Genomic DNA, 14,366 nt, shown 5'->3' on the forward strand with positions numbered 1-14,366 from the left:
AAAGGTATATTTCCTCCTTCCCGGTCCCTCTTTGCATGTTTCTGAACAATCACCTACCATAATAAGCCTAATTCCCAGAGTTGCAAGAGAAGGAATTTATCTTCCCTGGGTTGAATGTGACCTCTGCTATAGATGAGGGGGGAAATGGCATTTGTGAGTAAGCAAAGATACAGTGTCACAGTCGAAGAAAGCTGCGTTTTAAGATTGGTTTTCTTTTTGCTCTGTCATTGTTTTCAGGGATCCACCTAGTAAGAAAAGGAAGATGGAAAACTGCCTGCAAAACCAGAAGTTGTCCAATAAGACCGTTGAATCCTTGAGCAACCAACCAATCCCTAGACCAGACACGCAAGAATTAGAAGCTCCAGAAATAAAGCTAGAAACACCTTTCGAAGATTCTTGCGGCTCTAATGCCAGAAAGCAGACACTTACCACACCTCCAAAATATCCTCAGAAGTTGCTTTTACCAAAGCCCAAAGTGGCTTTGGTTAAACTACCTGTGATGCAGTTGTCTCCTATGCCTGTCTTTGTGCCTACGGCCGACTCCTCGGCCCAGCCTGTGGTGTTAGGTGTCGACCAGGGCTCTGCCACAGGGGCTGTGCACTTACTGCCCTTGTCAATAGGAACCCTGATCGTTGGCCTAGATTCAGAGGCCTACTCTCTTAAGGAGAGCCTACCTCTTTCCAAAATTGAGCCAGTTAGTACAGGTGTTCAAGTGAATTTGGGGAAAAGTCCATCTACTCCTTTACAAGAACTTGGGAACGCATGTCAAAAGAACAGCATTTCTTCCATCAATGTACAGACAGATCTGTCCTATGTCTCAGAAAACTTTATACCTTCTACACAGTGGGCTAGCCCCGATTCCTCTGTGTCGTCTTGTTCCCAGACTGATTTGTCATTTGATTCTCAAGTGTCCCTTCCCATTAGTGTCCACACTCAAACGTTTTTGCCTAGCTCTAAGGTAACGTCGTCTATTGCTGCTCAGACTGATGCGTTTACAGATGCTTGTTTCCAGTCGGGTGGGATCTCCAGGGAAACTCAAACCAATGGGATGCAGAGTCCAACTGATGACCACATGCAGATGGACCAAGCTGGAATGTGCGGAGACATTTTTGAGAGTGTTCATTCATCATACAGTGTTGCTACAGACAATATTATAAGCAGCAGTTTAGTAGCAGAGACAGTAACTCATGGTTTGTTGCCGCAGAATGACCCTAAGACTTTAAATCAAGATATTGAGAAATCTGCACCAATTATAAACTTCAGTGCACAGAATGGTATGCCTCCTTCACAGAACATGACAGATAATCAGACCCAAACCATGGATTTATTAAGCGATTTAGAAAACATCTTGTCAAATAATCTGCCTGGTCACACATTGGATAATCGTAGTCTTTTGTCTGACACGAATCCTGGACCTGACACCCAGCTCCCATCTGGCCCAGCCCAGAATCCCGGAATAGATTTTGATATCGAAGAGTTCTTTTTAGCTTCAAATATCCAGACTCAAACTGAAGAGAGTGAACTTAGCACTATGAACACTGAACCAGTCTTGGAATCGCTGGACATAGAGACCCAAACTGACTTCTTACTCGCAGACACCTCTGCTCAGTCCTATGGATGTAGGGGAAATTCTAACTTCTTGGGCCTTGAGATGTTTGACACGCAGACACAGACAGACTTAAACTTCTTTTTAGACAGTAGCCCTCATCTGCCTCTGGGAAATATTCTGAAACACTCCAGCTTTTCCATGAGTACTGATTCATCTGACACAGAGACCCAAACCGAAGGAATTTGCACTGCTAAAAACGTACCTGCTCTAGAAAGTAAAGTTCAGTTGAACAGTGCAGAAACACAGACCATGAGTTCTGGTTTTGAAACCCTGGGGAGCTTGTTCTTCACCAGCAATGAAACTCAGACAGCAATGGATGACTTTCTTCTGGCTGATTTGGCCTGGAACACGATGGAGTCTCAGTTCAGCTCGGTAGAGACCCAGACGTGTGCTGAACTACACAGAGTCTCCAACTTCTAAAAGTGGACTCCGTGTATGGGATGGCATTTACCATTTCTTTCTGGATTTGGAAAATGGGGAACAGGGACAACAGTATCAATTCTGTTGAATGTAGTCAATGATGCAGTTGATTCGATTCTTTGCAGTTCTTGCCTTTTGTACTTGTAAACATGAAATGTGTGTATAAATGTGAGTGTATTATAAAGTGTAAGATGTTGATCTAAAAATAATTGTTTTCGTGTTGCCTACATTTGCCCTTTTACAGCTAGTCTTTCCATCTTTTAAAAAAAAAAAAATGTATTTGACAACCATAAAACCTATAGAGCCATTTAGCTGAAGCCAAGCTTACCAGGTACTAGGGTACAAACTTCTGAAATCTTCAAAACATTTTAGTCGCGTGTAACATACTTAAATTGCATAGAAAATATTTTTGACAGTGCTTGTTAGAAATTTCTGTTTCTCGATAGTAATATCTAAAGAAATCTGATGCTGCCGCCATCAGATTTAAACCGTGCTTCTGTGGTTTTAGACTCCTGCTGCCTGCAGTTTCTTCTGCTTTGACATCTCTTTTCCAACTTGAAAACACCCAGGAAAACTACAGCTGTCTTTAGCTTTTTAGGTAGTTTTCATGTAGCCAATGCTATCCCTTCTCTACATGAGCTCTTATTGATACAAATGTTAGTGTGCGGTGCTTTCCTCATAAGAGGTTTGTTGCTGTAAAATTACTGCCTCAAGAAAGAGCAGCAAGCATAGTGTAAATAATGATCCTGCTAAATAAGAGTAAGTCATCCAAACCGTGGAAACACGGGGTTGCCTATTAGTTCATCCTGGAGCGTACTCTGTGATCATCTGTCTGCTTTCCACAGCAGGCCGGGGTGGAGCCCTGGAGCAGTTTCCCGAAGTGCACCCACAGGCTGGATCTGAGTGTTGTCACTCTCAGTGTTAAGAAAAGTGAGAGGAGAAAAGGACACTCGCCCCCCTAGATTTCAACACTTTGCACTTCTACTAAGCTTGATAGGGCAAGAGTGTAATCTACGATTATTTTAAAGTGAATTTTTCTTCCGTCCACCACTCGTTTATCTTTCCCTTGAATAAGAAAAGACATTCGTCTAGCAAGGATATTGTCTGTGCCTTGAGGCTAGCAATTATAGAACAGATCCATCTAAAATACGGTATTCTGCATTTTGTTGCTTTATTTTTTAAAAGAATAATACCACAGTCTTCATCAAAGAAAACAAAGGTGAACCTATTTCAATAAGAACATTTACCATGTTTTCAGATGGGAGCACGATCAAGTATGCTTTGGGGGGTTTCTGTATTTGGGAAATCCTGAATTCTTAATTCTTGGCCAACTTTCAGACAGGTAAGCATCAGTGCAGCCTGTAAGTTCTCTAAGTTTACAAAAAAAAAACCAAAAAAAAGCACACGTGTGCTGCTGAAGGCTAACTCCTCAAAATAAAACCTAATGATTCATTAAAGTAAATTAATGGTTTTGCTAGTAATTCCTATCCCATACATCTGACACAAAAGAAGTGTTGGTAATGGATAAATAACATATCCTAGGCAGATGAATTCAACCTGGTAGATAAAAGTTCGGTCATAGTTGCCCATGAATGTGGGTTTCAAAACAAACATAAAGCCTTAACTTAGAATTTCATTATGTTTTAGAACTGTCACTGCCTTAATGTTCAAACATCTATTTAAGTCCTCCAAATAAAGGAGAAATGCATGTTTGTGGCTTTTTGTAAATATATGTGCAGTGATCTGTGGCTTTAAAAAAAAAATACCATTTTGTTTCTGTGACAATGTTTGTTAATCTATCCAATATATTTGCAGAAAAATGGAGCATGTAATAGTCTTTCGTGTACAAGAACTGTTTCCCCTTCAAAACCTTAGTTACCTGAACTGATTCTTTGTAAAAACTGAAATTCAGTGATTAAAGAAACGCTAGAATTCTACCTTTTTTTGTGAATTCTTTGACCTTTTCATAATGTGATGTATTTTGTTGCCTTTTTACAGACTTGTCTCCTGAAAGTCGCATGATGACATGATTTCATTTCATTTGTTCATGAAAATATGCTAACAATTTTCCTAGAAAGGACATTCCAGGTGACATCAGCAAGACACCCCCACAAAAAAAGGACCAAAGGAATGAATAAACAAATACACTTTGATTAGAGTATCTGAAGGAAAGTGCTGGAGAACAACAGGGGAGGGGTTGAGAACCTGCGGAGCACGGAGACTGATGGCTGCGTAGAGAAGGGAATGGAACACCCTGCCTCTGCCCAGTCAGGATCAGCTCAAAACCAAGAGGGACTTCTTTCTCCCTGTGGGGAAAAGGAAAGCAGGAGCCCCCAATCTCAAAAGTTCCCATTAACAGCACAGACACCTGCAGTCACTGCTGCTGGAGAATTCTGCAGTCCTCACAGGCCATGAGCCCACTTTAGAAAGCTGCCTGGAGTTCACATGGCTGCAATACTCCAGAAAAGCAGCCACACTGTGATCCAAGCTGCTGCAGCGGGACGCCATTTTCAAACTGGACCCACTGCTGTGGAGCATCCTGCTCCAGGGGACAGTAGCCACTGCATCTCTCTATCTCTGAGGCATTTAGTGGCTCAGGCCAGGGATGCTGCTAAACATCCCACCATGCACAGGACCACAGAGAGTGATTCAGCCCAAAATGGCAATGGTGCCCAGATTAAAGATGGGCTAGTTGCTGGGATGGAACTTCCAGCATTGCTTAAATGCAGTAGCAAGCCGGGCCATTCAACCCTCTAAGAAATGATGTTGTTTAGAAAGTATATGTTAGCAGAGGTTGAGTTCTCATAGTCTTATGTAAATTAAAAAAAAAAAAAAACCTCCTTAGAGTTTCTTTTACTGTCAGCAACTTTTGCAATGTATAAATTGAAATTCATTTTTTTGTTTTTTTTTTTTTAAACTTTGACACTAGAAAGGCCAGGATCCAGAGCAAGTCTGATTGAAACCAGGGACAGAAAGAACTGTTCACCATTCTGAGTTTCTAATAATAATGAGTGCAGGCAAATTAGCCGTGCTAAAATGATAGAATTAGGAAGGACTTTAGGTATTAATTCCCTTATTTTTAGGGCAAAAGCAGCAATGCCCAGTGGCAAAACTGGATGTAAAAAAAACCCAAAACTCCTAATGGTTCTCAGCTCCTCGGTGTGAACCTGAAAGAGCCAGGGGGGGGGGGGGGGGGGGGGGGGGGGGGGGGGGGGGGGGGGGAGCCAAGTGGCCATTTGCCGACTAGAGGTCACGCACGTACTCTGCTTGCTCAAAAAACCCACAAGCTCGCCTAATTTCAGGACATGGATATCTCTGTTCCTGTTCACACCACCTGAATCACTGGCTGCTGGAAAACCCCATTTTGCCTCGTGGACCTAACCAACAGATGAACCAATAACCAAGCATTGACCAATCAGAACGAGACCCGTTTGCATCCCTGATTTGCATAAGTGGACCAGAGTAGGAACCCGGGCAGAGACTTTCTCTGTAAAAATAGCCCCTTTCTTTGTTCTCTCAGAGCGCACCTTCATTTTGTACCCAAGGCTGTGTGTCTCCCGGTTTGCAAACTGCTGGTGGAAGTCAAGTCTCTTTTAACCTAATTCTTCTTTCCCAGTAGTTTTGTTAACATAGGAAAAGAGGAAGATGGTTCTATTTTTACTTATTGCAGTGGATACTGGATTTAACCTAAGACTGCTCAAGAAACTATACAATAGCTTTGATCTGGGAGATTGAACTTGAAAAGTAGATTTTGTCCCAGAACGCCTCAGGATAACACAGTCAGTACACGCGCCATGGTCTGGATGTGCAGAGCAGTGGTGTTTAGACTGTGCAGCAGAAATGCAGACAAAACAAGATGAGGAAAAAGGCCGGAGAATTAAGATGGATTGACAGGAACCCAAGCAAGGAGCTGTAGTTGACAAGTTGCCAAGGTAAGTAAAGACCCCCCAAATGTCCAAATGACAGCTCAACACGTCCACATGATTTCTATATGATTTTAAACAAGTCATTCATTAGAGGGAAATTACCCAGCTTTTTGTATTTGATCTGATCAACACGTTCAGGAAAAACAGAAATCTCTGTTGGAGTTTAACATACATTACCTGAACATCTTCAGCACATCCTGTGTCTGAAAGCTGTTCCCATTTTACAGGAAGAAATGACATTCTTGAGCCTTCCTTTTGCCTTATGTGATATTTTCCATCCAGTACCCCAAATGTCCCCACCTGTGAAATATACTTGAGCCTCCAGGTCCCCAGGCCGCAGACCCCCACGCTGGCCTGACCGAACTCAACCCTCTGCTGATCAATTTCTCCTTGGGTCAAAGGAGGAAAATGATCCCTGATTCTCATTCATATGCTCTGGATAAAAAGAGATAATGCCTGGGAAGGGAAGACGCTTTGGGTTTTTTTTTTTTTTTTTTTTTTTTGGTTTTTTTGAGACAGGGTCTGGCTCTGTTGTCCAGGCTGGAGTGCAGTGGTGCAATCATCCCTTACTGTAACCTCAAACTCGTGGACTCAAGCCATCCTCCTGCCTCAGCCTCCTGCGTAGCTGGGACCACAAGTTGCCATCACCGTGCCTGGCTAGAGGCTTTGAATTCCTAGAAAGAATGACTTGCAAATTCAAGTGGAACTTGAACTTTACTGGTTACTAGGACTCAAGGATGAGTTTCGATTAGTAATTACGAGCATGCCATTGAATCCTCTCCTGGCTCCGGCGGTCCTAGTTTGCCTGGCAGACAGCAGAAGAGTGTTCTCTGTGGTACCAGGGACAGCCCTCGTCTTCTATCAGTCAAGAAGCCCCTCTGTTTCTTTCTTCCCTGGCGTGCTTATGACTAACCCCTAAATGACAGCACCAAAGCTGCACTGGACCCAAGCCCAGACATCCGGAAAAGCCCCAGATGTGAGGCCCGCAGCCGAGCAACGCAACTTCAGTGCTGTCATTTAGCTGAGATGAGCCGGGGCTTCTGCGGTCTCTGGGGGTCCTAAAGCTCCTGAGCTCAGAGGGAGAGACCAAAAGCAAATTTGATTCTGAGTTCAAATCACTGTGTAGCATGGTCTTTGAAGTGCAGGTAAATTCCCCTATAGGGGGCAAAGTACAGAATAAAAAGGATAAAACTAAAAAATTAGGGAAAGTCTTTCGGAGTCTTTGTCCAAATGGAGCCAGGCCTTATTCTGACTTAAAATCTTCCCGCTGCCCTTCAAAGGTGACACCCCTCATCTCTCTGTAAGGTTCGCATTCTGTCTGCTGGGGGTGAGGGGTTCCCATCCCTCTGTCCCTGCCTCACCTCGTCTGGGCCTCAGCCCCGGCCTCACCCACTAGGTGACCCCAGGCCCTGCGGGAACCCTGTGTGGGACGCTGCCAGAACTCCACTTGGTCACTTTTTTTTTTTCTTTTGAGTCAGAGTCTCGCTCTGTTGCCCAGGCTAGAGTGCTGTGGCGTCAGCCTAGCTCCCAGCAACCTCAAACTCCTGGGCTCAAGCAATCCTCCTGCCTCAGCCTCCCAAGTAGCTGGGACTACAGGCATGCGCCACCATGCCCGGCTAATTTTTCTATATATATTTTTAGCTATCCATATAATTTCTTTTTATTTTTAGTATGGGCGGGGTCTCGCTCTTGCTCAGGCTGGTCTCGAACTCCTGAGCTCAAACGATCCGCCCGCCTCGGCCTCCCAGAGTGCTAGGATTACAGGCGTGAGCCACCGCGCCCGGCCTGGTCACTTTTAAGATTTCAAGAAAACAGAAGTTTGGAAAGTTTTACTGATGAGATCTCCAAATATAATGTAATAGAATGAGGAATGAAACGCAGAACTCTCTGTGCTTGGTGTGGAGAGGACTAAAGAAACCAAAACCTAACTGAGACCATCACCTTGAGGTAGGAAAGGCTGTTAGCACCCACATCACAACGCACTTAACTCTTAAAATGCAGGATTCACCCTACATGTGTTGTCAGTGACTCAGAATCCCAGTGGGAAACTGCACTCTATGAAACATTTAACCTTTATCTAGACTTGGACAGCAAAGAACCAGCTTGGATGTCCTGAGCTAATCTGAACAAATCTGAGGCAGTGACTTTATCCCCGGACTAACAGGCGAAGCCTGGGCTAATGCAATAGATACCAGAGGGGCTTTATCGGGTACTTGAATAACTGCTAAACCAAAGAGATGCCAAAGGCAGAACGTTCTTAATCTGTTCACGAAGGAATATTTAGTCAATATTTTGTTGGCCAATTATTTGCTCAAAAAGGATACTACAAATCTGCAGTAAATGTGGGCCCTACCTTTGTTCAGATTGGCCCTCCTCTTAATTCTAAATTATTAATATATTAATACCAAAATCTATAGAATTTACATTTCTTATCTGAACAAAAGACTTTTTCGTTAAAAAAAAAAAAAAAATTCTATTGCAACTTAGACATGTGTTTTCAAACTGCCTCAAGCTCTCAGAAGGTAAGTCCCTTGGGCTGAGTCGGTGGGCCTGGGCCCTCCCTCGGTAGGCGGGCACTCTCCTCCAAACACACACTTTGGACTGATGACACACAGAGCTTAATTATCCTGCTGCTTTAAAAAGGGGGGCTTGAAAAACCACTGCCTAGATGGGCAGGATGCCAGAACCCGAAGGTCCTCAGACAGTACCGGGTCCAACACCCCACTGTCCAGAAACTGGGAAATCGGGACTCCTCTTTAGGACAGAATCCAGAGGGTTTCTTTTTTCAGGGAAGAAGGGGGAAAAACCTTAACGATTGCTTCTAGACTGTAAGTGTCCAACCTCAGTAGGCAAATACACCTTCTAGTGACTGTTGAATTACAGCCATTCTAACATTTCTGGTGTTTCTTAAAAACAAAAAACCCTAGGCTAACAAAGCATTACGAAGACCAATTATGGGAAGTTTGTTTACAAATACAGTCATATATTCTGTCCCCTCCATCATTTAGAGGATGGAAAGTCCAAAGTTCAAGTACAACCTACCTTAGGCAAATTCAAACTATGCAATTCAAAGCAGCTTAATGATTACTTGTATCACAGAATGGTTTGTCAGAGCATCCGTCTACATAGCAACATCACTGGTATTTAAAATACAACTCATTCACAAACGTTGTTTAATTTGGATACAACTTCAGGAATATGCACTGGGCTAAAGTAAGAGGCAGAGGGAGGAGAGAAGGGAGAAAGGAACAGCCCCGTTCCATAAATGTCTGGGCTTGAGGGTTCCAAATATGAGATGCAAGGTGAGACCAGAGGAAGCATGTGGGGTAATGATAATCACTGTGACTTTTTTTTCCCCAAAAAACTAATTCTTTCTTAACCTGCTTCCCAGGCTGGATTTTGTAGAGCTTTGGCTAAAACTTCCAGACATAGAGATTGGCGTGAGGCTGCAATACGAGGACATGACACCCTGGACACACAGGAGATGATGGACAGTGTGTATCCATGGAAACAACAGGAGGATGTGGCACCCTGGATACACACGATACATGATACCGCGGACATTTGGACACAAGGATATTCACTTGGACACAGGCTGGGGTTTTCTATTAAAGTAATGCTTCAGATCTTTGTTGCAGAAGAAAATGAAGACATCTGCCTGGTTCAAAAGATCAGGAAGCAGTTGGGTCTAAACCAGGCCAGCGTCCTTAGCTTAAGGCAGTGGGGTGCGCAGAAGCAGCCCCTGCCAGACAGCTCTGGGCTGGCACGGGGGCAGCACAGAGCGAGGCCCCACGTATTCCCCACCTTTCCTGCAGCTTCCACTTGGAGTGGAGGTAAGGCAGGCAGAGGCTGGGCAGGTGTGGCCAGCTTGCCTTCTGTGAATGGTTAAGCAGCAGAAGCGCATGAATATGGTGTTTCAGAGAAAAAGTCAAAACCCATCCAATGAGCTTCAATTTCCTCTGCTTCTAGTAAAAAAACAAAAGAGAGAGAGATGAGAGAAAGTGGGGGAGGAAAGAAGACAAGAGAAGAAGAGGAAAGAGAAAGTGAGGGGCCGAGGGGGGAGGACAGAGAGAGAGAGAGAGAATGGGGAAGGTAGTAGGAGAGAGAGGAGAACACGAGAAAGGATGAATGCATTTCAGAATTTTAAGCAGGGCTCTTTCCCACGGAATTCTATTATGCCGTCTCAGAGGACCCTGTGGGTGGCGACGGGAATGACAACTCTGCTCACTGTGAGGGACGGCAAGAGAGCTCTTGGGCTTGGGAACACTTTGGTGTCCAGTGTTTGGGGCCTGTTTTCCTGCTTGGCCTCTGTGAGAACGTGCTTTTGGGTGTTCACAGGAGGTCTCGGCTCCTTGGCTTTGAATTTGACTTTGCAGTTTTGCACTCTCTGTTTCTGCAAAAGCCGCAAGGTGGCGAGATAGCGCACGTTGCTGGGGTTGGGAGGGAATGCCAGGTTTTTCTCGGGCAGGAGGGAACAGGGCAGGCAGCACCGCTGGGGATCGGCCGACAGGCACGTCCGCTGGGCCACGGGGGAAGGGAAGGGCAGCGTGCCATTGTCCTTAAGGTGCTTGGCCAGCTCAACAGGTCTCTTTTCACCTTTTCGGTCAACCGTTTTCAATCTATATGCACAAGCCACACACTCATCCTTTTCCACACTCTCTCCTGACTGCACCTTCTCTTCTGACTGCAAGAAAAAGTTCTTACTCTTCTTACCCAGAACATCCAAGCCACTGGGGAGTGAAGGTTTCAAGGGGGGCAGAACTAAGAGGGCCTTGGGGGTCAGGGCATGTGAGATGGAGAGCCCTCTGTCAGCGCCGCCCCCGGGACTGCTGGGGGCCTTGCCCCTAATGGCCTCAGGGACGGCCCAGTCTCGTGTGCACAAAATAAACTCCTTGATTTGCACACTTTTTCTCTCTCCAGGAATGTAGGTGGGAAAGCAGATTTTACTAATCTCCCTGGAAGCAGTGCTAGAGACCTGGGGGGACTCCTGGGTCTGGGAGAGGCTGTTCCGATCCTTCCCCAGGCCGGCCTCTGTGTCAGCCCCTGCCTCTAATGTCCCAGCCTCTGTAGGAGGCCTGGCCTCGAGGCTCCCTTGGGAGAGATTCACACAGACTAAGCAGCCACTGCTGGCACTTTCTCCTACCCTCGCCTTTTTTAGTTTCTTCCTTGGCCAGATGCAGGCAGTTGAAGAAGTCCTTCCCCAGCCTTGGACCTGCAAATAAAGAACATGTTACTTTCTAGCCAAGGTGCCCAAACTCTAGTTGCCCCAATTTTGGCCACATCCCCATTTTGGCAGTCTTATGTGAACCAATATTTTTCTTAAAATTGACTCACTTAAAAATTTAAAAACCTTTTATTTATTTTTAATAATAAAAATATTAATAAAAAATAAAAATAAAAATATTGGTCTTGCTCTGTCACCTGGGCTAGAGTACAGTAACTCGAGCATAGCTCATTGCAACCTCCAACTCCTGGGCTTAAGCGATCCTCCTGTCTCAGCCTCCTGAGTAGCTGGGATTACAGGTGCATGCCACCATGCCCGGCTAATTTTTTAAATTTTTCGTAAAGACACAGTCTCCCTATGTTACCCAGGCTGGTCTTGAACTCCTGGCCTCAAGCGATCCTCCCACCTTGGACTCCAAAAGTGCTAGAATTACAGGCATGAGCCACTGCGCCCAGCCAAAAGAAAACTTTTAATACCTATTTTAGCCTCATACTAAGTAAGAGTATTTGTAATAGTATTTGATAATCCTAAATACTAGCAATAGTATTTGTTAGTATTAAAATGCTAAGCAATAGTATTTGTAAATTATCCCTCTGATGTGTTAACTATATTTCTTTTCAGATGTACATTTAAATCAGAAGTATAAAATAAAATCAAAGCTGTTTATGTTTGTCCTACCTACAAGGATTTCCTGTACCACCAGTCTCTGTTTGCCATGGGGACATCCTGGGGAAGACTGTTGCTTTGAGGTGCTGGAGGCAAAGCCATGAGCAGAGGCAGGTCCTGGGGTGCAGAGGAGTCCTGCATGCCCAAGGCATACCTGCCCCATCCATGCCCAGAGTCCCCTGGTTGACCTTGCCACAGGTCACCATTAAAACAGGGTTGCCAGATAAAAATACAGGACCATATTTGCGACACATTTATACTAAATAAGTTAGGGATTGTTTATCTGAAATTCAAATTTATTGGGTGTCCTATATTTTCATTTGCTTAATATGGCAATCCTGTTTAATCACCGGAAAGACCAAGTTTCCTTATAACTTTAAATTTAGGATTCTATTATTGATTCTAAGAATAGTTTAAGAAGAAGCCCACAGAGTTCTGAGTAGAACCACCAGGGCAGAAACCCCAGTTCTCCCAGGGAGTTCAGCACAGCCGTTAAGGAGCTCAGGTTCTGCAGTTCGGAAGACCCAGACTCAAGCCCTGCCTTGGCCACTTCTGGCTGGGTGATCGTGGGCATGTTACTTCATCTTTTGGGTGACTCAGTATCCTTATCCAAAAAGTGAGGCCGTTAATACACCTGCCTCAAATGGCTATGGAGAGGTTGAATGAATTAATGTACGCAAAGCATTAGTACTGCGCTGTCCACATAGTAAGTGGCCAAAAATACCTAATAACAGGTGCTGCTATTATCATCAATAACATTTGACCTGTGTTCTGAGAGTTTCTATATTTCATTGATGCTGCTACATATTTTGGTAATATTAACTATTTTTGAAAAAGAAATGTTCTGCATCAAAACATTGATGTGCAAGAGATCTAACTCAAGAAGATACTCACCGCTTCTTCCCATCCAGTCCCGATGCTAAACTCAGTGGCTTTTTCATCTTGTTCAAGTGTAATGTCACTGATATTGAGAAGACAACAAACATGATTCTTTTCACTTCTTTCATCTGGACAAGTACAGGTGAGTTCGGTTTCTTCTGTGCTTTGAATTTCATTATTTTTACTATTTTCTATATCAGTCTCATTTTTCTGACAGAGATCCATTACTGTGACGGTTGCTTAAAGTATTTAACATCTTCTTGCAGTCTGAAAATGTAGATTAAACTTAGTTTTTAATATTAATTTTTTAAAAAAACAATTCAATAACTCAGGTGAAATATTTTCAAGACATCCAGGAATAGACTAAGAATAAATATTATGAAACTATCCATTGCCAACCACTGGCATTATAAAAGATAAGGCTTTCCAACATTCCATAGGGCTCGAGAAAAAAAAAAAAAGGTAAGGCTAATTTTAATTAAAGACTAATGGATTGGCCAGGCGCGGTGGCTCACACCTGTAATCGTAGCACTCTGGGAGGCCGAAGGGAGAGGATCGCTTAAGGTCAGGAGTTCAAGACCAGCCTGAGCAAGAGCGAGACCCCGTCTCTACTAAAAATAGAAATAAATTAGCCAGACAACTAAAAATAATATATAAAAAAAATTAGCTGGCCATGGTGGCGCATGCCTGTAGTCCCAGCTACTTGGAAGGCTCAGGCAGAAGGATTGCTTAAGCTCAGGAGTTTGAGGTTGCTGTGAGCTAAGCTGATGCCATGGCACTCTAGCCTGGGCAACAGAGTGAGACTCTGTCTCCAAAAAAAAAAAACAATCAAACAAACAAAAAAACCCAAAAGACTAATTAATAGATTAAATTAAAGTCTGACGTTAGGAGTGAAGAAAAAACGACAGGAAGACACTAGCACAGCCTCTATTTCTTGCGATGGGGTACAGAGCATAGTAAGGAATGCAGGTTCGAGCATCACTACCTCTGACTCCAAAAACGTCCAAATGATATTGTGCTACCCCTGAGAGAACTGTAGTGGATATGTACGATTTATGCACCTCCAGCCTCCTTGCCCTCCTCCTTTTCCCCTTCCCAGCAACCCTTGATATTTGGCTTGGGCATCCACAATCTTCTTGGGAACCTGGTGGGGCACATAGTCTAGGCCATGTCGATCAGTTCCTTGCCTTTCCCACACCTCTACCTCTCTGTCCCTGCTCCATTCCCCAAAATAAATACTGGTTCTCAAAAAAAAATCAAAACAACAAGTGTTGGCAAGGATATGGAGAAACCAGAACCCTCATTCATTGCTGGTGGGAATGAAAACTGGTTTTTGGAAATGTCTGGAAAATGATTTGGTAGCTACTCAAAAAATAAAACAGAATTACCATAAAACCCAGAAATTCTGGTCCTAGGAATATACCTAAGAGAACCGAAAACAGGCATTCAAACAAAAACTTGTACATAAATGTTCATAGCAGGCCAGGCGCAGTGGCTCATGCGTGTAATCCTAGCTACTCTGAGAGGCCAAGGCGGGAGGATCGCTTGAGGTCAGGAGTTCAAGACCAGCCTGAGCAAGAGTGAGACCCCGTCTCTACTAAAAATAGAAATAAATTAGCTGGACAACTAAAAATAATATATA

The 14,366-nt window shown here is 44.0% G+C and overlaps 2 protein-coding genes across 2 annotated transcripts; one reads left to right on the forward strand and one right to left on the reverse strand.

Moving 5' to 3' along the window:
• The first annotated feature begins 240 nt into the window (after positions 1 to 240).
• LOC138380639 (ATM interactor-like) lies at positions 241 to 3,935 on the forward strand. The gene has a single exon (XM_069465001.1). It carries the CDS (start codon positions 263 to 265, stop codon positions 2,027 to 2,029), a length of 1,767 nt encoding a protein of 588 aa, XP_069321102.1. The 5' UTR covers positions 241 to 262; the 3' UTR covers positions 2,030 to 3,935.
• A 6,167-nt stretch (positions 3,936 to 10,102) lies between these two features.
• LOC138380640 (uncharacterized protein C16orf46-like) lies at positions 10,103 to 12,949 on the reverse strand. Its single transcript, XM_069465003.1, has 2 exons — positions 12,740 to 12,949; positions 10,103 to 11,167 (listed from the first exon to the last, which is right to left on the reverse strand). The coding sequence occupies exons 1-2, from the start codon at positions 12,947 to 12,949 to the stop codon at positions 10,139 to 10,141; spliced, it is 1,239 nt and encodes a 412-aa protein (XP_069321104.1). The 3' UTR covers positions 10,103 to 10,138.
• Between the last annotated feature and the right edge of the window lie 1,417 nt (positions 12,950 to 14,366).

Source organism: Eulemur rufifrons, unplaced genomic scaffold, assembly GCF_041146395.1.
Source record: "Eulemur rufifrons isolate Redbay unplaced genomic scaffold, OSU_ERuf_1 scaffold_618, whole genome shotgun sequence".
NCBI lineage: Eukaryota > Metazoa > Chordata > Mammalia > Primates > Lemuridae > Eulemur > Eulemur rufifrons.